At 45.6% G+C, this 23857-nt stretch overlaps 1 protein-coding gene across 1 annotated transcript in view; it reads left to right on the top strand.

Annotated features, from left to right (window-relative positions):
* Window positions 1-23857, top strand: part of ARHGEF19 (Rho guanine nucleotide exchange factor 19) — a 69814-nt gene that overhangs the window by 22019 nt on the left and 23938 nt on the right. Inside the window, exons 2-7 of the mRNA XM_082274479.1 lie at window positions 8371-8873; window positions 9159-9482; window positions 12122-12215; window positions 14474-14619; window positions 17850-18097; window positions 21353-21513. Of these exons, the coding sequence (XP_082130605.1) occupies window positions 8371-8873; window positions 9159-9482; window positions 12122-12215; window positions 14474-14619; window positions 17850-18097; window positions 21353-21513 (1476 nt within the window). The remainder of the gene's footprint in view (window positions 1-8370; window positions 8874-9158; window positions 9483-12121; window positions 12216-14473; window positions 14620-17849; window positions 18098-21352; window positions 21514-23857) is intronic.

A 23857-nucleotide genomic window follows, 5' to 3' on the forward strand; every position in this document is an offset into this window, starting at 1 on the left:
TTAGACACCAAATATTTCTACTTTACATCAAAATAGTTTCATTCTTTCTATTTCTATTTCCTCTCTGAGATCCTTCTTCTTCTTTATCCTCCGGAATTCCAGAGTGATTACAAAGGACTAGCTTTATGGGCCCCTGGGCAAAGTACTGCCCTGGGGCCCCCCCTCAGCCTGCCCCAATTTACACACTTATTCTCAAGAATTAAAGTATAAATAGTCGATAGAAATAAACATTTATTTATTAGTACTTTCAATAAAATCAATTTTAAACAATTAGAAAACATGCCATAAATCAAAGACTAATCAAGACAAAGGGTACGGGGGGGTCAGAAGGGCACAGTAAAGGGATGAAGGCAGAAGGGCTCAGTACAGGGGGGGGGGGGGGCAGAAGGGCACAGTACAGGGGTGGAGGCAGAAGGGCTTAGTACAGGGAGAGTCAGGAGGGTACAATACAAGGGTAGGGGGCAGAAGGGCACAGTACAGGAGTCAAGGCAGAAGGGCTCAGTACAGGGGGGGCAGAAGGTCTCAGTACAGGGGGAGACAGAAGGGCTCAGTACAGGGGGGGCAGAAGGGCACAGTACAGGGGTGGAGGCAGAAGGGCTCAATACGGGGGGGGGGCAGAAGGGCACAGTACAGGGTGGAGGCAGAAGAGCTCAGTACAGGGAGAGTCAGGAGGGTACAGTACAAGGGGGGGCAGAAGGGCACAGTACAGGGGTGAAGGCAGAAGGGCTCAGTACAGGGGGGGGGGGCAGAAGGGCACAGTACAGGGGTCAAGGTAGAAGGGCTCAGTACAGGGGGAGGCAGAAGGGCACAGTACAGGGGGGGCAGAAGGGCACAGTACAGGGGTCTCAAGGCAGAAGGGCTCAGTACAGGGGGAGGCAGAAGGGCACAGTACAGGGGTGGAGGCAGCAGGGCTTAGTACAGGGGGAGTCAGGAGGGTACAGTACAGGGGGGCAGAAGGGCACAGTACAGGGGTGAAGGCAGAAGGGCTCAGTATAGGGGGGGCAGAAGGACACAGTACAGGTGGGGTCGGAAGGGCACAGTACAGGGGGGGGCATAAGGGCACAGTACAGCAGTGAAGGCAGAAGGGCTCAGTACAGGTGGAGTCAGGAGGGCACAGTACGGGGGGGGGGGGCAGAAGGGCACAGTACAGGGTTGAAGGGGTAAAGGCAGAAGGGCACAGTACAGGGGTGGATTCAATGACTATCCAATCAGGAAGGCTCTGCCACTACATATATGTTATATTTCTTATCACATGGTCTATCTTTAGCACCTGGCCCATCTACCAGCTCAATCCTCACATCCTTATTCCCTTAACAACCCCAGTGTGTTCTCTGGTTTCCATTCCCAACCCCTCTCTTTGAATCTACTTAAGCCCCGCCCACACACACACACACACACACACTGGAGCAGAAGAGGGAGGTTGCATAGCACAGAAGCCTGAGACAAGAGGCTGTAGCCCCGTCCTGGTGAGGGAACAGGCAGTATATTGATCTATAAGGGTAAAACAAAGTCCTCCGGTAACCATCGCCCACACACACAAAGTATATCGCTGGATTTGCGTGTTTCTTTTCGCCGCGGAGCAGTAAGTGTTTCCGCGCTCTCAGTTGGGTCTATAATTACAGTGAAAGCGATACGGCCTGATAATTATGGGATTTACTGAGAAGCTCGCCTGCCAGAATCCGGAGCCGCCGAGATTAACATGTACCGGGCCAGCGTCTTGTACTCAGGAAACCCTGCGGTGGAAAATCTGAACGCCACAAGGCGAGATTCATCACAAGTGGAGACACAAAGGGGACGGCGTGCCTCGTCTGGGCAGAACTGACAGTCCCAAAAATAAAAGGGGACCTGTCCTCCAAAAAAAATGGAGCCTTTGGATACAGAGAGGCTCATTAACGTGAATTGTAGACAAAGCCTGTCTGCCTGCGGATTAACATTACCACCAGATACTCGACGCACTTCGTGTGTGGCCGCGCCAAAAGCCTGACTCCAGGCTAAATGGTTTTCCTTCTCTCTGCATAGAGTGGGAAAGAGTTTTGTGTTCTTGTCCGCGACCCCGATGGGGAGAATTTCCTTTACTTCCTGTCTCTGTGGCACCAGGACAAGAAATGGACGAGCAATGAATTGTCGTCAGAAGTTCCTACCGTGCCTCAAATCCTCTAAAATGATGCTTTCAAAGACATTTCTCCAATTCTTACTATCTTGACATTGGAGGAATTCTCACCACTGTCCCAACTGAGACACAGATGGCAATAAAATACTTCTACGTCTCCCTCCGAAACTAGATAAAAAAAAGACGGAGTTGGGCTTGGATATTTGTGATCAGCGTACAGAGCTCTGGCCAGGCAGAGAAGGTGCCGAAGCTGTGCTATACGGCCCTGACGAAACCGAGACCCTGTGCCAGGGCCAGTACATGGGAAGGAGGGGCACCAGGTGTTCAGATGGGGGAAAAAAAACGTGTGCCATTACATGCCAGAGAGACTGTCAACTACACACCCTAACATACATACACACACACTCCCGCATATATACATTCACATACATTCACTCCTGACCCCTGCACTCTGTACATTACATACTTCTGTCCCCTGCACTCTATACATTACACACTCCTGTACCCTATACTCTGTACATTACACACTACTGACCTCCTGCACATAACATACTTCTGTCCCCTGCACTCTATACATTACACACTCCTGTACCCTATACTCTGTACATTACACACTACTGACCTCCTGCACATAACATACTCCTGACCCCTGCCCTCTGTACAATATACACTTCTGACCCCTGCATCCTATACATTACACACTCCTAACTTCTGCAACTCTGCACATTACAAACCGCTGATCCCTACACTCTGTACATTACATACCCCTCCACTCTGTAAATTACACACTCCTGACCCCTACATTCTGTACATTACATATCCCCTACCCCTGCACTCTGTATATTACATACCCATGACCCTTGCACTCTGTAAATTACACACTCCTGACCCCTACATTCTGTACATTACATATCCCTGATCCTTGCACTCTGTAAATTACACACTCCTGACCCCTACATTCTGTACATTACATATCCCTGATCCTTGCACTCTGTAAATTACACACTCCTGACCCCTACATGTTGTACATTACATTTCCCTGACCCTTGCACACTGTACAATACATACCGCTGATCCCTACATTCTATACATTACATACCCCTGCACTCTGTAAATTACATACACCTGACCTGTACATTCTGTACATTACATACCTGTGATCCCTGTACTCTGTACATTACACACTCCTGACCCCTACACTCTGTACATTACACATTTCTGACCCCTCTACCCTGTACATTACATACTCCTGACCCCTGCACTTTGTACAATACACATCCCTGACCTCTGCACTCTGTACATTACATACCCCTGGCCCCTGCTCTTTGTACATTACATATCCTTGACCCCTGCACCCTGTACATTACATACCACTGAATTCTGCACAATACACACTACTGACCCCTGCACTCTATACATTACACCCTCCTGACCTCTGCACTCTGTACATTACACACTCCTTACCCCCACACTTTGTACATTACACACCCCTGACCCCTGCACTCTGTACATTACACCCCTTCGCACTCTGTACATTACACATCTCTGACCCCTACCCTCTGTGCATTATACACCCCTGACCTCTGCCATTTGTACATTACACACTCCTGACCCCTCCACTCTGTATATTACACACTCCTGCACTATGATGCGTGGGTATGGTGATTGGGCATACACATTGGGGGCGGGTAGGACTATTGGTCACACACATCACAAAGAAGGGGCATCCTTCACCCGGGCCCTGAGTGACCTTGTCCTGGCACTGCCCCCATCCAATACATTTGGATAAACTTAATGTATATTTGGTATTTTGGGCCTATTTACTCCTTTGCAGTGCGTTACCATGCGTTCCTGAATGTGTGTTGCATTAGGCAGCTTAAATCGCACACATGGCTCTTTCTATGTAATGCAGCACATGGCACTACCATGCTTTGTGGCCACTACAACACAGGGACATTGCCTTAGTGCACTGGGGCCCAGGTGCCATACAAAGTGAATGGTGAAGCAACCCATGATATGTGCCGCAGTGTGAATCCGCCTTCTGAGTCACTAAAGGAATTATCACGGATCCCGTCATGCATTGTCACGGCCCTGTGTGTTGATAAATAGCTGTATTATGGTGGAGGAAATGGTTCTTCCTGGTTTCTTCCAAACAATAAACATTTCACTATTTCTGCCAGCTGCTGAACCAATCAGAATCCTTCATTCATCAATCCAACAATCACAGCGTTGTTTTTGGCGCTTTGTTACCTGTGTTGTGCTGATTGTTATAATTGAGAGTCTTTGCTTGTTACAATGTTGTGTCTGTAGTTGTGGAATGTTATTCTGAGGTTCTGACCATGGTGTGGAATGTTGTGTTTAGCTGGTAACAATGTTGTGGTGTGCTGTGCTTACTCTTCACCTTTCACTAGATTTGATTTATTGTCATTGGTGGTGGTGAGACGCCGCAGGTCATGTGATCACATGGTGTGAGAATGTTGGGGTTATCGAGGTGCAGAGAGGTGTTAAAATGTTTATTGTATTATCATTATTATTATATTATTAATTTATTATTATTATTGTTATTATTATTATTTGTTTTTGTCATTATTATTAATATTATTTTTAATTTGTTTTTATAATAATATAAATACTAATAATATTAATAATTATTATTATTTTATTATTTGTTTCTGCTTCTTCTTGAAATAAAAAAAATGAGCTGGCCAATCCTATTTAACGCCACATCCCAAAAAAGTAGAAACGTGAAACAATGGGGAAACACAGGACTTTAACGGTGTTGACTAGAGATTGACTGATTATCGGGAAAGCCGATATATTGAGGGCCAATCTGCACTTTCCCCGATATATCGGAAATGGCCCCTGAGGCTACTGATATTGCCGATAATTCGGGAAAGAGCTTATACCTGAGTGATGATTCCTGCAGCTAGAGGCATCACCCCGATACCGGCGTCCATAGCCAACGGTCGGCTGTCTTGTAATGACAACGGATGTGGCTGAGAAGCCGCTCGGCTGTCATTACAAGGAGCGGAAGAGGACGTCCCTCCCCCTCCCGCCGCCTTCTGTGGCTCGCCCGGGTCTCCCTTCCCACCGGGAGACCCAGGCAACTAGCCTGCACGGCCGCCGAAGAGAAGACCTGATTAAAGCCGCATTCGGCTCTGATCAGGTCTCCATGTAAAAACCAGGAAGTGATGTCATGACGCGGCACCAAATTCAAAAGAATTACAGCATTCAAAACAGCCAGTTCTGAATGCTTTTAAGTGCAGAGGAGGGGTTTGGGGTCTTTTAAAAATAAAAATAAATTTTAATGTATGAAAATATCGGCCAATATCGGCCGATACTGATATGCGATGACCAAAATATTGGTATTGGCAATAAAAAAAATGATATCGGTTGATTACTAGTGTTGACCTCCCCCTCCAGTAAAACTCACAGTAAAGATTATGTCATAAAAAAATGAACTTTAGTGTGAACATATATAGTAAAAAATATGTTCTATCATAGAATATATCATATTTATGTGATGTATTCTATGACAGAACATCTTTTTTACTATGTGTTCACATTTTTTTATGAAATATTTTTTACTGTGAGTTTTATTGGAGGGGGCGGTCAACACCGTTAAAGTCCCGTGTTTCCCCATTGTTTCACGTTTCTTCTTTTTCTTCTTCCTTATTAATATTATTTTTAGTAGTAGTAGTAGTAGCAGTATTAGTAGTTTATTATTAATTTTATTATTATTTGTTTTTATAATAATAATAATAGAAATAATAATAATTATTATTAGTTTATTATTTGTTATTATTATAATTTTTTTACTTATTATTATTTTTATTTTATTTTTAGTTCATTTGTTATTATTATTTTATTATTTGTTTAATATTATTACTATTATTATTCTTTATAATCTTTTGTTGATGTTGCTGCAGTTTTTGCCTTTTCTTGTGTTTAATCCAATCTTTTTATATTGCCTTTGTTAAATTGATTACAATGTTAGAGGCTGTATAATGTTATTTATTGTCTATTGATTGGAAATTGCTTATGTGAACCCATTGGAGCTGTAAAGTATAAGACATGAACAATATACTGCAAGTCAATTCAGTGTTTACCCCCAACAGGATCCTGGTAATCAGAGGGGGGGGGGGGGGCTGAGTCCATCTCCACTTTCCCCCCCAGGGGGCTCAGAGACCCAGTCACACCCTCCTGATAACCCTGAATAAGAAGCCCTGATAACAGCAGGAATCCCATCATTACCTCTCACCTTCCATAATAGACATTGCTAATGACCCTGACCGAGGTCAGATCCTAAACTTTACTTCCTGACCCCTGACCTCAGCCTGACAGGTGAAATGATTGACGCTGCAAATATCTCTTCACAGTCCTGGAGGTGTCCTCTATAATCATCCAGAGATATCCGAAATATAGAGCCATTTATCCAACTGTCCATCCAGAACCTCTGGTTTATAGAGTAGATACATCCTTAATATAGAGCCATTTATCCAACTGTCCATCCAGAACCTCTGGTTTATAGACCGGATACATCCTAAATATAGAACCATTTATCCAACTGTCCATCCAGAGCCTCTGGTTTATAGACCGGATACATCCTAAATATAGAACCATTTATCCAACTGTCCATCCAGAGCCTCTGGTTTATAGACCAGACACATCCTAAATATAGAGCCATGTATCCAACTGTCCATCCAGAACCTCTGGTTTATAGACTGGATACATCCTAAATATAGAACCATTTATCCAACTGTCCATCCAGAGCCTCTGGTTTATAGACCGGATACATCCTAAATATAGAACCATTTATCCAACTGTCCATCCAGAGCCTCTGGTTTATAGACCAGACACATCCTAAATATAGAGCCATTTATCCAACTGTTCATCCAGAACCTCTGGTTTATAGACCAGATACATCCTAAATATTGAGCCATTTATCCAACTGTCCATCCAGAGCCTCTGGTTTATAGACCGGATACATCCTAAATATAGAACCATTTATCCAACTGTCCATCCAGAGCCTCTGGTTTATAGACCAGACACATCCTAAATATAGAGCCATTTATCCAACTGTTCATCCAGAACCTCTGGTTTATAGACCAGATACATCCTAAATATAGAGCCATTTATCCAACTGTCCATCCAGAGCCTCTGGTTTATAGACCGGATACATCCTAAATATAGAACCATTTATCCAACTGTCCATCCAGAGCCTCTGGTTTATAGACCAGACACATCCTAAATATGGAACCATTTACCCACCTGTCCATCCAGAACCTCTGGTTTATAGACCAGATACATCCTAAATATAGAGCCATTTATCCAACTGTCCATCCAGAGCCTCTGGTTTATAGACCGGATACATCCTAAATAAAGAACCATTTATCCAACTGTCCATCCAGAGCCTCTGGCTTATAGACCGGATACATCCTAAATATAGAACCATTTACCAAACTGTCCATCCTGAACCTCTGGTTTATAGACCGGATACATCCTAAATATGGAACCATTTACCCAACTGTCCATCCAGAACCTCTGGTTTATAGACCAGATACATCCTAAATATGGAACCATTTATCCAACTGTCCATCCAGAGCCTCTGGTTTATAGACCAGACACATCCTAAATATAGAACCATTTACCCAACTGTCTATCCAGAGCCTGTGGTTATTAGACCAGACACATCCTAAATATAGAGCCATTTATCCAACTGTCCATCCAGAACCTCTGGTTTATAGACCGGATACATCCTAAATATAGAACCATTTATCCAACTGTCCATCCAGAGCCTCTGGTTTATAAAGTAGATACATCCTAAATATAGAACCATTTACCAAACTTTCCATCCAGAGCCTCTGGTTATTAGACCAGACACATCCTAAATATAGAGCCATTTATCCAACTGTCCATCCAGAACCTCTGGTTTATAGACCAGATACATCCTAAATATAGAACCATTTATCCAACTGTCCATCCAGAGCCTCTGGTTTATAGACCGGATACATCCTAAATATAGAACCATTTATCCAACTGTCCATCCAGAGCCTCTGGTTTATAGACCGGATACATCCTAAATATAGAACCATTTATCCCACTGTCCATCCAGAGGCTCTGGTTTATAGCCTAAATAGGGCAAACATTTCTGTAACTTGCCATGATGAGACCTAACAAGCCAGGAACAGTTGCATGCTGGCTGTAGAAATGGCTCAGATAATAGTTTCCTATGAACTGACGTCTTTCATCTTTTGCAGGCCTGGTCTCCCTAACACGATTTTCATGGAGTACCAAGCTCTCCCGGACTTCCAGCCGCACCACACCCCTCTCTCCTACGGGCGTGAGCGCACCATGGTGCCCGGGATTGACGTGCCGCCCCCCAGAGAGCGGCCCCGGGTGGTCATGTACCAGCAGGAGAGCTTGGCGTTCGGTGGGGTCCCCACCCTCTGCACGGAGAGACAGCTGGGGTTCAATACGGCGCATAGCCCCCTAAGCCCCACCATCCAGGGAGTGAGCCCGCACCTGCCGGATCATTGGTTCATAAACTTCCAGAGCGCGGGGGTGGAGCGGACAGAGGAGACCCCGCCCCCGAGCACAGAGGAATGCTACTCGCCACTTGAATGCCCTTCCCAGGACAGGCAGAGGACCAGCAGCACGGAGAGCGACAGCGACCAGCCAGAAACACCGAATATCGCCAGCCCAGGGAATTCCCGATCCATGTACAGGTCATCGCAGGGTTCGGACAAAGCCAAAGCTGCATGTAAGTGACGTATTATATCAAATGTATCTTTAAATATTGCTAGTATAACTATGTGAATTCCGTCTCATATTATATTCCTGCAATCCCCTGCCCAGCAGATATTGTGAGCCTACCACGCTTTTCTGCATTGCACAGTGCTGTCTAACATTCTCCGGGCACTGGGGGCTCCTACTACAGCTTACAGGGAGGAGCCCCCCAATGTAGCGTTTCTCTTTCATAGTCTACTTACCATGATGATGATGATTAAGGACTTATACTTTTTTTTTTCTTGGCTTGTCCTCATAGGGCGTAAACTCCGCCTGTACCTGCCGGACATCAGCAGCTCAGGACATGTCCAGCCCCCGGAGGAAGATTCTGTGTTTGTGGAGCCTGAAGACTCTGGGCCTCCATCAGCGGCTGACGTGAAGGAGACTCCTGAGCCTCAAGAGGTGGTGCCGGTGGCAGCAGCAGGGGGCAAGGTGGAGCAGGAGAGGTGGAGGTTCTCAGCCTCCGAACTGATCAGCAAATTGCAACTCAGCCAAAGGAGGAACAACTTCACAGCTAAAATCGGCAAATCCCTCTCCACCAAAATCACCCTGAGGGAGAAGGGGTCCTCCACCAGCCAGGAAGGTGGGTACACAGCGGGTCACTTATTCATTTCCCATATCAGAATTGGCATTCATGGAATTGTCATCCAGTTCCCAAATATTGCTGCAAAGTATTTATAGCAAGATGGCGGCACAGGCCTCTCCTTATCTCCTCAAGAGCCCCCAAATCCGGGGGTGATATCTTGCTATAAATACTTTGCATATGCAAACGCCATATGCAGTGCCATCTTAAGAGCATTAAGGGGCCCCGGGCAATGCAGTGCACTGGGGGCCAACCTACATGATCACCCACGAGAATAAAAATGCAAATGATGGATAAGGCGATATTTATTGGTACAGCAGTGCCAGGCTAATGACAGCTTCCAAGTTGGGTAGCTGGGCCCGGTGTACACACACATGGACGGGAGTCAGACCTGACTGTCCTGTGTGCGCCTGTTCCCATGGAGGCGGACAGACATTCCTACAGTTGTGGGCTCCCCCTCCACCGCCCAAGTGGCATGACAGCAGGGCAGGGCGCTTGCCACCTGCTAAGTTCGGCGATGGGATGCACACGGGAATCTGGACTAATGCTTGGCTGGGGCTGGGTCGCTGAGCAGGTGGGGCCGCCCGGCCTAGTGGGGCTCCTGGGCAACTGCCCAGCGTGCCCATTCGGTAAGATGGCCCTGGCCATATGCAAATATCAAAAAGAAAAAAGAATATCACTGTGCTTAGGCTCAGCTGGCATAAGTTGCTGGCAACAATGACAAAGAGATAAAAAGAAGAAATGCAACGCCTAAAAATTTTTATGTGTTCACATACACCCCAGGAAATCCTTGAGAAAGCGACACAGGACAGAAAATAAACATTCATAAGTCCATAGATCATAGGGGACACCCAGGGTGCAGGGCAAGCTTAACCGCAGGGGAACTGATAATCCTCCACTGGCACCACGGCACACCCGGCCTCTTACCCCAAGATATGAACCACTAGATCATAGGTGGTCACACAAGCATTCCAGCAATCCTCTGACTTGTCTTTGCTCATTAGTAGTAAAACGAATGGATCCTGTAGATCCCTCTATGTTAAATCTCTCCACAGGTCACATAAATCAAAAAGAGAAAGAACAACTCCTCATGGTGCAGTATATCAAAAACGATCAGGAATTTTATTGGCGATAGATCTAGAATATTCCTAAAAAAACTATATAAAACAAGTGTGTCATACAGTGGAAAAACGATCGGTTTTCAACCATCAAGATGGCCACAGTTCCTGCATGTTTATAGAGTGACATGCGGTAAACATAATCCACCCCACACGTTTCGTCCAATTAGAATGTCTTCAGGGGCGTCACTTACTTTGGGAGCTCATTAGAAATGAAAAGAATGGTACTGCATGGCATGGGATGGCCCATGATGGGATGGCACAGAATGGGATAGCATAGCATGGGATGGAATGGCATGTGATGACATGGTATGGCATGGGACGGCACAGAATGGGATGGTATATCATGGAATGAAATGGCATAGGATGGGATGGCACAGAATGATATGGTATAGCATGGGATGACATAGCTTGGTATGACAGAAGATATGACAGAAGGTGGGAGGGCATGGCATGGGATGGAATGGCACAGAATGGGATGGTATAGCATGGGATTGCATGACATGGCATAAGATGGGTTAGCATGGAATAGTATGGTATAGCATGGGCTGACAAAGTATGGCATGACATAAGATGGGATGGCATGGGATAGAATGTCATGGAAAGGTATGGTATAGCATGGGATGGGATGGAATGGTATGGTATAGCATGGGCTGACATAGTATGGCATGCATAAGAAGGGATGGCATTGGATGACACTGAATGATATGATATAGCATAGGATGGCATAGTATGGTATGGCATAAGATGGGATGGCATGGGATGGAATGTCATGGAAAGGTATGGTATAGCATGGGATGGGATGGAATGGAATGGAATGGCACGGAATGGTATGGTATAGCATGGGCTGACATAGTATGGGATGCATAAGAAGGGATGGCATTGGATGACACTAAATGATATGATATAGCATAGGATGGCATAGTATGATATGGCATAAGATGGGATGGCATGGGATTGAATGGCACGGAATGGTGTGGTATAGCGTAGGATGGCATAGTTTGGCATGGCCTAAGATGAGACGGCATGGAATGATATGGTATGGAATCGGATGACATAGTATGGCATGGCATAAGATGGGATGGCATGGAATGATATGGTATGGCATCGGATGACATAGTAAGGCATGGCATAAGATGGGATGGCATGGGATTGAATGGCACGGAATGGTGTGGTATAGCGTAGGATGGCATAGTTTGGCATGGCCTAAGATGAGACGGCATGGAATGATATGGTATGGAATCAGATGACATAGTATGGCATGGCATAAGATGGGATGGCATGGAATGATATGGTATGGCATCGGATGACATAGTATGGCATGGCATAAGATGGGATGGCATGGGACAGGATGGCACGGAATGGTATAGCATGGAATGGCATCAAATGGGATGGCACGGAATGGTATGGTATATCATGGGATGGCATGGAATCATATGGTATAGCCTTGGATTACATAGTATGCCTGCTTTTAATGCCAGTGTGAACTCCTAATGTCCTAATGAGCCCCTTTGTCTGCAGGTAAATCTGGAAGGAGAGAGAGGAGATGTAACAGTGCCGGGGTGACCAGCCTTCTGCAGCCACCACCCGGAGATCCGGACACCTCCTGGCTCAGGTAAGTGCGATGTATAATGGGAGCTCCGTAGTCCCCGGGGACCCAGACATAGTGTGGATAATACCAGCCAATGCCTGGCTATAACCCGAGCACACAGGCTCTGTTGTTTCGGATGGAGTGGCAGACCCTCGGTGGGGTTTGTTTTGCAGTCTGGTAATCTATTGGAGAGAATTCACCCCACTTCCTGTCCAAGTGACACCATGTGTGTGTCAAGGTGTAAGAGGGGGTCACCAGCACAGGAAGTGAGAGAATTCTTCCCAATGGGGTCAAGACCAGAATAAAACCTCAAATTCCCAATTAGAGCTGATTAGGAGGGGGATGGGAGCGGAAATATCTTATTTCTGTGCACTGAACAATAGAAAATCTCTTTCATTTGGGTCAGTATGAAGTATCTTGCCACATTCCGCTGCGCAGGATTCATCCACATCTGCCGCACATTTGCTGACATTGTGTACCAGTCCATAAAGATGAACTGCGGGCTAAAAAAATCCATCGGTAATGTGTGTTCTTCTTCAATCTCGGTACACTTTCTGTATTTCTTCCAGATCTTTCTACACACTTCCTGTAATAAAGACCACTCACTGCTGCCTTCTCTGCTTCTGTAGGGGGATAGGTCTGGTCTCCGCCCACTCCCATAGTGGGTGGAGCCTGTTCAGTCTCTCTCACAGCTCTGCTCTCTCTCCATGTGCAGAGTGACTGGTCTTATCTCCGCCCCCTTCTGTAGGTTTTTGTAGTGGGTGGAGCCTTCTTGGCCTCTCCCACAGCTCTGCTCTCTTGTCTCCGCCCCCTCCTGTAGTTTTCTGTAGTGGATGGAGTCTTCTTGGCCCCTCCTATAGTTCTGCTCTCTCTTCATGTGCTAAGTTATGGGTCTTGTCTCCACCCCCTCCTGTAGCTTTCTTTAGTGGGTGGAGCCTTCTTGGCCCCTCCTACAGCTCTGCTCTCCCTCCATATGCAGAGAGACTGGTCTTGTCTCCGCCCCCGCCTGTAGTTTTTTGTAGTGGGTGGAGCCTTCTTGGCCCCTTCTATTGCTCTGCTCTCTCTCCATGTGCAGAGTGACTGGTCTTGTCTCTGCCCCCTCCTGTAGTTTTCTGTAATGGGTGGAGCCTTCTTGGCCCCTCCTATTGCTCTGCTCTCTCTCTCTCCATGTGCAGAGTGACTGGTCTTGTCTCTGCCCCCTCCTGTAGTTTTCTGTAATGGGTGGAGCCTTTTTGGCTCCTCCTACAGCTCTGCTCTCTCTCTCTCTCTCTCTGTGCAGAGTGACTGAAGTTGTCTCCACCCCTGCCTGTCGTTTTTTTGTAGTGGGTGGAGCCTTCTTGGCCCCTCCTATTGCTCTGCTCGCTCTCCCTCCATGTGCAGAATGACTGGTCTTGTCTCTGCCCCCTCCTGTAGTTTTCTGTAATGGGTGGAGCCTTCTTGGCCCCTCCTACAGCTCTGCTGTCTCTCTCTCTGCATGTGCAGAGTAACTGGTCTTGTCTCCGCCCCCTCCTGTAGTTTTTGTAGTGGGTGGAGCCTTCTTGGCTCCTCCTACAGCTCTGCTCTTCCTCCGCAGACTAACTGGTCTTTTCCCTGCCCCTCCTGTAGTTTTCTGTAATGGGTGGAGCCTTTTTGGCCCCTCCTACAGCTTTGCTCTCCCTCCATGTACAGAGTGACTGATCTTGTCTCTGCCCCCTCCTGTAGTATTTTGCAGTGGGTGGAGCCTTCCTGGCCCCTCCCACAGCTCTGTACAGCACACTGATGATGTCACTGCTAATTTTACAAGGTAATATCTGGGATTACAAAGACACAAACTGCATTTATATCCTTTTTGGCTATTGAGGAATATATTTAAATGAAAGTATTTTGTGCCCGGAGTTCAGCTTTTATGGATGCGCAGCAAATGTGTGGCGGATGTGTATTATGTCCTCCGGTGAATATCCAGCAGAAGGATATTCACTCGGCAATCACAGGATTTATTGAATGAATGAAAACTGGTAAATCCCATCTGATGGTAGAATTATGGCAGATAATCATCCAATGTCATCATTTGGCCCTTTATAAGTGGCCCCCCGAGGGGGGGGGGGGTGGTACTGGTTCCTGTGGTGTGAGCCCGCTCTGCCGCTCTCTATGTCAGTCTGGGCTGAAACGTCTCTTTGTTTGTTCTGTTTAAGGAATTTTCAGTCCTTGCCCTTCAATTGTTCCTGGGCAGCCTCCCCTCTCTGCCTCCCCCGCCGAGGCTCATGTTGGCCCGCAGGCTCAAATGGCTTATTTTACCCTTTCAGGAGCAAATCGGTGGAGGGTGGGCAGCCTGGCAGACCACCCAGCGAGGAGGCCAGACTATCACCCAGCCAGGAGAGGCCGGAGGACGCCGAGTCACAAAGGAGGCAATCCTACTGCGAGAGGAGACAGTCCCGCTTCCTGCTCACCTGTAAGTCCCTACTGCTATTCCCAGATCACCCTTCAAGGGATTGTCCACTTCCACCTACCGGCTATGGGCTGTAATAGGAGTCACTAATTCATCACAGAATGTCTACATCACAAAAACACTGCATATTACATACACTAAATAAAATACTAGTGTAGCGCAGTCCGGTATCTGAAAATTATGACAATTAAATGAATTCTTAAAACGTCACAAACATTTTAAAATGTATAGCAGTAAAAAAAAGTTCATAAAGGTAAAATTCAAAGATGATAGGGAGAAAAACACACAGTCCACTGGTGATCCGGTGAAATAATTAATATGTGTGACTTGAGTGCTCATAAAATCCCTTCACCCGGCATTCTCTGCCTCTCACCTCCAGAACTTGACCCCACAGGGTCTAAAAGCATAGATCAATCTCCACGAAGATCAGCCAAAACGATAATTAACAGGACCAGATCGATACCTCCAGCATACCGATGTCTCAAAACCACAGAGGATAATCTTTCCCAAAATGCTCCACAACATAAGGGTAAAAAGAAACAATCTAGTGCTCTCTGTTGCGATAATCACATATTTATTGCTCATAGTATGATATTGCACTTAAATTGTGTCCCGGTTTGTTTAGCAAAATAATAGCAGAGTATGCAGCGTGCTGTGAGGTGTCTGGCTTCCGCGTTGTACGACCGACAGACCGAGTGACCAATCCCCCGTACGCGTTACGTCTGTTGGGCGTAGACTTCTTCAGCGGGGAGCCATACCCCTTCACGGTGAGCGTACGTGTTTTGTGGCCTCGCGGAATTGGGTCTCAATCCTGTGGGGCCGTATATATTGCGCTGACCAAGAGCCCTGGGTCTCCTACTAATGACCCAGGGCTCCCCACTGAAGAAGTCTACGCCCAACAGACGTAACGCGTACGGGGGATTGGTCACTCGGTCTGTCGGTCATACAACGCGGAAGCCAGACACCTCACAGCACGCTGCATACTCTGCTATTATTTTGCTAAACAAACCGGGACACAATGTAAGTGCAATATCATACTATGAGCAATAAATATGTGATTATCGCAACAGAGAGCACTAGATTGTTTCTTTTTACCCTTATGTTGTGGAGCATTTTGGGAAAGATTATCCTCTGTGGTTTTGAGACATCGGTATGCTGGAGGTATCGATCTGGTCCTGTTAATTATCGTTTTGGCTGATCTTCGTGGAGATTGATCTATGCTTTTAGACCCTGTGGGGTCAAGTTCTGGAGGTGAGAGGCAGAGAATGCCGGGTGAAGGGATTTTATGAGCACTCAAGTCACACATATTAATTATTTCACCGGATCACCAGTGGACTGTGTGTTTTTCTCCCTATCATCTTTGAATTTTACCTTTATGAACTTTTTTTTACTGCTATACATTTTAAAATGTTTGTGACGTTTTAAGAATTCATTTAATTGTCATAATTTTCAGATACCGGACTGCGCTACACTAGTATTTTATTTATTTTTTGAGGGTGTTGGATTACACTTGAGTGTTAGCTGCTGGTCCAGTTTTATATTCATTCAGCGCTGAATCTTTTACTATCATTGTTATATTACATACACTATAGTACCAAAAGTATTGATGTTACTGATAGACTATAGTACCAAAAGTATTGGGACACCGGCCTTTACACACACATGAACTTTAATGGCATCCCAGTCTTAGTCCGTAGGGTTGAATATTGAGTTGGCTCCGCCCTTTGCAGCTATAACAGCTTCAACTCTTCTGGGAAGGCCGTCCACAAGGTTTAGGAGTGTGTCTATGGGAATGTTTCACCATTCTTCCAGAAGAGAATTTGCGAGGCTCCACTCTAATTCATGCCAAAGGTGTTCTATGCGGTTGAGGTCAGGACTCTGTGCAGGTCAGTCAAGTTCCTCCACCCCAAACTCGCTCATCCATGTCTTTGTGGACCTTGCTTTGTGCTCTGGTGTGCAATCATGTTGGAACAGGGAGGGGCCATCCCCAAACTCCTCCCACAAAGTTGGGAGTATGAAATTGTCCAAAATGTCTTGGTATGCTGACGGCTTAAAGAGGAAGTAAACCCTCCTCTGCAAGTTGTACCTATAGGTAAGCCTATGATAAGGCTTACCTATAGGTACTGTAAATATCTCCTAACCATGCACCGTTTAGGAGATATTTACCTTACATGCAGCCAGTGACGTCACTGGCGCATGCGCTCTGAAGGAACGGCCGCTGGTGCCGTTCCTTCAGAGTCCCGTGCCGTGACCGTCGGCTCCCGCGCGCGTGCGCAGGAGTGACGTCACCGCGGCTCCGGCCAATTAGATGGCCGGATGCCGCGATCCCGGAAGACGGGCGACTGAACATGTCGCCCGTCATAGAGGTGAGCGGGCGGCACGGCGGGGGCTCGTTCTAAGGTAAGTATTTTATAATGAGCTAGTATGCGATGCATACTAGCTCATTATGTGTTTCTCTTTCAGGGTGAAAAAGAAAAAAAAAGAAAAAATTTGAGTTTACAACCTCTTTAAGAGTTCCCTTCACTGGAACTAAGGGGACATCCCCCAACCCCTGAAAAACACCCCCACACCAAATTCACCCCTCTACCAAATAATTAGACCAGTGCACAAAGCAAGGTCCATAAAGACATGGATGAGTGAGTTTGGGGTGGAGGAACATGACTGGCCTGCACAGAGTCCTGACCTCAACCCCATAGAAAACCTTTGGGATGAATTAGAGTGGAAGCTGAGAGCCAGGTCTTCTCTCCAACATCAGTGCCTGACCTCATCAATGCGCTTCTGGAAGAATGGTGAAACATTCCCATAGACACTCCTAAACCTTGTGGACGGCCTTCCCAGAAGAGTTGAAGCTGTTATAGCTGCAAAGAGTGGAGCCAACTCAATATTGAACCCTACGGACTAAGACTGGGATGCCATTAAAGTTCATGTGTGTGTAAAGGAGGCGTCCCAATACTTTTGGTAATATAGTGTATTCTTTAAAAAAATATACACAGACATGAGTGTGTACATTTCCATACAGTTGTGCGTTTATATTGCACATGCCGTCCAGTAATTCTTACCTTTTCTTTATCCTTTTTAAATCCGCTTTGCTCTCTGCATAGACGTCTGTTGTACTGAGCTCAGTGCAGGGCGGTAGATCTGTACCTGTTGGATGATAGAAAGACGTGTCTGAAAAGCATGATAAGAACACTTTATTCCCATCACCCCCCTCCATATAATTCTTCTGTTCCCAGCCATTCTGTACCAGGAATACAGCGACGTGGCCATAAACCGTGAGCTCCAGCGACAGAAGCGGGAAGACACGACGGGAGAGGAGGACGATGTTTCTGCGAGTCCAAAGAGCAACCTGTCCCCCAGCAGCTCGTTCCGCTCCCAGCGCTCATCCCGGGGCTCCACCTTCTCCCTGTGGCAGGATATCCCGGATGTCCGAGGAAGCGGCGTTCTGAATACGCTCACAATCCAGGAGAGGAAGCTGCAAGAGGTGAGTATCAATACTTTACAACCAATGCATCAATAACGAATATCTATCGTATCAATACCATACATATATCTTATCAATACCTGATATCTATTGCATCAATAACATATCTATTGTATCAATACCATACATATATCTTATCAATACCTTATATCTATTGCATCAATAACATATCTATTGTATCAATACCGTACATATATCTTATCAATACCATATATCTATTGCATCAATAACATATCTATCGTATCAATACAGTACATATATCTTATCAATACCTTATATCTATTGCATCAATACCATATATCTATTGTATCAATACCATATCTATCATATCAATACCATACATATATTATCTGACAGAAGTAAGTACACCCCTCCCTCTTTTCATGTGACAACACTGAAGAAATGAGACTTTGCTACAATGTAATGTAGTGCGTGTACAGCTTGTATAACAGTGTAAATTTACTGTCCCCTCAAAATAACTCAACACACAGCCATTAATGTCTAAACCGCTGGCAACAAAAGTCAGTACACCCCTAAGTGACAATGTCCAAATTGGGCCCAATTAGCCATTTTCCCTCCCCGGTGTCATGTGACTCGTTAGTGTTACAAGGTCTCAGGTGTGAATGGGGAGCAGGTGTGTTAAATTTGGTGTTATCGCTCTCACTCTCTCATACTGGTCACTGGAAGTTCAACATGGCACCTCATGGCAAAGAACTCTCTGAGGATCTGAAAAAAAGAATTGTTGCTCTACATAAAGATGGCCTAGGCTATAAGAAGATTGCCAAGACCCTGAAACTGAGCTGCAGCACGGTGGCCAAGACCATACAACGGTGTAACAGGACAGGTTCCACTCAGAACAGGCCTCACCATGGTTCACCAAAGAAGTTGAGTGCCGTGCTCAGCGTCATATCCAGAGTAGGGCTGTGCATCTTCACTTACCTCACGATTCGATGCGATTACGATTATTAGGGTCGCGATTCGATACGATTCGATTCCGCGATGCATCGCGATTACTGCCCAATGCCCAATCCCCCACAGCACTGACAAACACTGAGAGTGAGTGAGTCCCCCCCCCTTGCCCAGACCCCCACACTGACAGAGACCTGGAAGTCCCACACCTTCACCAATCCCCCACAGCACTGACAAACACTGAGTGAGTCCCCCCCTTGCCCAGACCCCCATAGCTGACTGACACTGACAGAGACCCCCAGGCCCCCACTGACACTGACTGACCCCCCTGGCTGCCAGACTGCCACAGCAGAACAGTATCCCCGGGCCCCGACCGACCGTCCCCTGTCCCAGCCCCCCCCCCCCATCACAGACATCCCCCAGAGATACAGACGAGAGACCCCCATGAATGATTACACAATTATTTGTTCGGACATACCAGCTGTGTGACTGTGTGGGTTGTTGTGCACTGCATTGCAGAGGAGGACAGGTGCTGTGCTGCTCTCTGGGCTCTGTGGCGGGCGGCTGGCGTCACTGGCAGTGGCGTGGCGGCTGGGCCTCTAGGGCCTGTCGGCTACGGTGAGGTGAGGTGAGGCTGGCGGCGCTGGCGGCGCTGGCTGCGATGGGGACGCACTTGGGGCTCCTCGCTCCTGTGTGTGGACTCACTGGACTGGCGGCTTCTGGCTTGGATGGCTGGCTGGCTGGCTGGCTTCTAGGCCGCAGGTGGGACGCCGATACACGCGGGGGATGTCTTGCTGCGCCTCAGCCCGGGTCAAAGAGGCGGAAGGGGAGGGGCGGAGCCTTTTTATTAAGCTCCCGCCACTAACCCACCAATCAGCTGCCGATCCTGCGATCTTGTGATTTTTTTTTTTCCCTTGCGCGATAGGGCGTGGCCGCGGCTGATGACGTCATTTTGTATAATCGATTATGCCGGCAGCCCGCATCGATGCAGAATCGCGAAGGGTCGAATCGCGATGCATCGATCTTTCGATTATATTCCCCAGCCCTAATCCAGAGGTTGTCATTGGGAAATAGAGGTATGAGTGCTGCCAGCATTGCTGCAGAGGTTGAAGGGGTGGGGGAGGGGTCAGCCTGTCAGTGCTCAGACCATAAGATATATGTATGATATTGATAAGATATATGTATAGTATTGATAAGATATATGTATAGTATTGATAAGATATATGTATGATATTGATAAGATATATGTATAGTATTGATAAGATATATGTATAGTATTGATAAGATATATGTATGATATTGATAAGATATATGTATAGTATTGATAAGATATATGTATAGTATTGATAAGATATATGTATGATATTGATAAGATATATGTATGATATTGATAAGATATATGTATAGTATTGATAAGATATATGTATGGTATTGATAAGATATATGTATGATATTGATAAGATATATGTATAGTATTGATAAGATATATGTATAGTATTGATAAGATATATGTATGATATTGATAAGATATATGTATGATATTGATAAGATATATGTATAGTATTGATAAGATATATGTATGGTATTGATAAGATATATGTATAGTATTGATAAGATATATGTATGGTATTGATAAGATATATGTATGATATTGATAAGATATATGTATAGTATTGATAAGATATATGTATAGTATTGATAAGATATATGTATGATATTGATAAGATATATGTATGATATTGATAAGATATATGTATAGTATTGATAAGATATATGTATGGTATTGATAAGATATATGTATAGTATTGATAAGATATATGTATGGTATTGATAAGATATATGTATGATATTGATAAGATATATGTATAGTATTGATAAGATATATGTATAGTATTGATAAGATATATGTATGATATTGATAAGATATATGTATGGTATTGATAAGATATATGTATAGTATTGATAAGATATATGTATAGTATTGATAAGATATATGTATGATATTGATAAGATATATGTATGATATTGATAAGATATATGTATGGTATTGATACAATAGATGTTATTTATGAATATGATAGATGTCCAGTATTGATAAGATATATGCATGTTATTGATAAGATATATGCATGGTATTGATAAGATATATGCATGTTATTGATAAGATATATGCATGGTATTGATATGATAGGAAAGACTGGGGAAATGTCTCCTCCTGCCTGCAGCAGACTGATGACATCATCTCAGCTTCAGGGGGAAAAAGTAATGAAATAATATTTGTAGGTGCCTGTGAGGTGTGTGATGAATCTTATCGATTGATGTCTGTGCTCCACCATCTTCCCGCAGGCCAAGTTTGAGTTGGTGACCTCGGAGGCGTCGTATGTGAACAGCCTCTCCATCGTGGTGGACCATTTCCTCAACTCACCTGAGCTCAACGAGTGTCTGGGGGCCCAGGAGAGACAATGGCTCTTCTCCAAACTGCCCGAAGTAAAGGAGATCAGCGAAAGGTACGGAATCCCATCCCCCATTGTACAGAATCCCACCCCCACTACATGGAATCCCATCCCCCACTGTACAGAATACCAGCCCCCACTGTATGGAATCCCATCCTCCACTGTACAGAATACTGTCCCCCACCATATGAAAAACCATACCCCACCGTACTGAATAACATCCCCCGCTTTACAAAATCCCATCCCCTGCCATTTAAAATCCCATCCCCCACCATACAGTGTAGTATCATATAGCTCCCAACTGTCCCTGATTTCAGGGGACAGTCCCTATGTCCCTGGCCCCGCCCCTTTCATTCATCAGATTTAAGTTCTTACAATCATGGAGGCTCACCATCACATGTGGGCGTTACCTATGTGACGCAGGGTGCCATGATGTTTTCAGGAAGCTATGTTCAGCCCCCTGCCGGCCCCTCCCCCCAGCCATGATCTGCCTGCATTGCATAGAGAAGCACTGAGACACAGTGATGACATCACATGGAATAAAATAGGAATGTCATGAAAACAGAAAGGTTTTAAAAATGCCATTATGATGTTGATTGGGGGGTGGGCTAGGGGAGGTGGGATCAGGGATGGTGACACATAAGCAGATCAAACTTCAAAGAGGAAATCCTCCTTTTCTCTCGGTGACAACTGTCTATGAGGGGATTTCTTCTCACTTCCTGTTGTGTCTCTAGGACAGGAAGTGGGTGGAGATCTCCCCAGTTCTAACACTTCCTGAATGTAACTACAAATGTTTCAGCTTTGGATGCACTGTAATTCCCGCTCAGCAAAGTCAGGAAAATCCTCCATAAGGAGATGCGTCAGAGAATTCCCGCTCAGCAAAGTCAGGAAAATCCTCCATAAGGTGATGTGTCAGAGAATTCCCGCTCAGCAAAGTCAGGAAAATCCTCCATAAGGTGATGTGTCAGAGAATTCCCGCTCAGCAAAGTCAGGAAAATCCTCCATAAGGAGATGTGTCAGAGAATTCCCACTCAGAAAAGTCAGGAAAATCCTCCATAAGGTGATGTGTCAGAGAATTCCCGCTCAGCAAAGTCAGGAAAATCCTCCATAAGGAGATGTGTCAGGGAATTCCTGCTCAGAAAAGTCAGGAAAATCCTCCATAAGGTGATGTGTCAGAGAATTCCCGCTCAGCAAAGTCAGGAAAATCCTCCATATGGTGATGTGTCAGAGAATTCCCGCTCAGCAAAGTCAGGAAAATCCTCCATAAGGAGATGTGTCAGAGAATTCCCGCTCAGCAAAGTCAGGAAAATCCTCCATAAGGAGATGTGTCAGAGAATTCCCGCTCAGCAAAGTCAGGAAAATCCTCCATAAGGTGATGTGTCAGAGAATTCCCGCTCAGCAAAGTCAGGAAAATCCTCCATAAGGAGATGTGTCAGAGAATTCCCGCTCAGCAAAGTCAGGAAAATCCTCCATATGGTGATGTGTCAGAGAATTCCCGCTCAGCAAAGTCAGGAAAATCCTCCATAAGGAGATGTGTCAGAGAATTCCCGATCAGCAAAGTCAGGAAAATCCTCCATAAGGAGATGTGTCAGAGAATTCCCGCTCAGCAAAGTCAGGAAAATCCTCCATAAGGAGATGTGTCAGAGAATTCCCGCTCAGCAAAGTCAGGAAAATCCTCCATAAGGTGATGTGTCAGAGAATTCCCGCTCAGCAAAGTCAGGAAAATCCTCCATATGGTGATGTGTCAGAGAATTCCCGCTCAGAAAAGTCAGGAAAATCCTCCATAAGGTGATGTGTCAGAGAATTCCCGCTCAGAAAAGTCAGGAAAATCCTCCATAAGGTGATGTGTCAGGGAATTCCCGCTCAGCAAAATCAGGAAAATCCTCCATAAGGTGATGTGTCCGAGAATTCCCGCTCAGCAAAGTCAGGAAAATCCTCCATATGGTGATGTGTCAGAGAATTCCCACTCAGAAAAGTCAGGAAAATCCTCCATAAGGTGATGTGTCAGGGAATTCCCGCTCAGCAAAATCAGGAAAATCCTCCATAAGGTGATGTGTCCGAGAATTCCCGCTCAGCAAAGTCAGGAAAATCCTCCATATGGTGATGTGTCAGAGAATTCCCGCTCAGCAAAGTCAGGAAAATCCTCTATAAGGTGATGTGTCAGAGAATTCCCGCTCAGCAAAGTCAGGAAAATCCTCCATAATGTGATGTGTCAGAGAATTCCCACTCAGCAAAGTCAGGAAAATCCTCCATAAGGAGATGTGTCAGATAATTCCCACTCAGCAAAGTCAGGAAAATCCTCCATAAGGTGATGTGTCAGAGAATTCCCGCTCAGCAAAGTCAGGGAAATCCTCTATAAGGTGATGTGTCAGAGTGGAGAGCCAGCTGCGCGTTCTTT

The sequence above is a fragment of the Pelophylax lessonae genome (genome assembly GCF_965119305.1).
Source record: "Pelophylax lessonae genome assembly, chromosome: 12".
Lineage (NCBI taxonomy): Eukaryota > Metazoa > Chordata > Amphibia > Anura > Ranidae > Pelophylax > Pelophylax lessonae.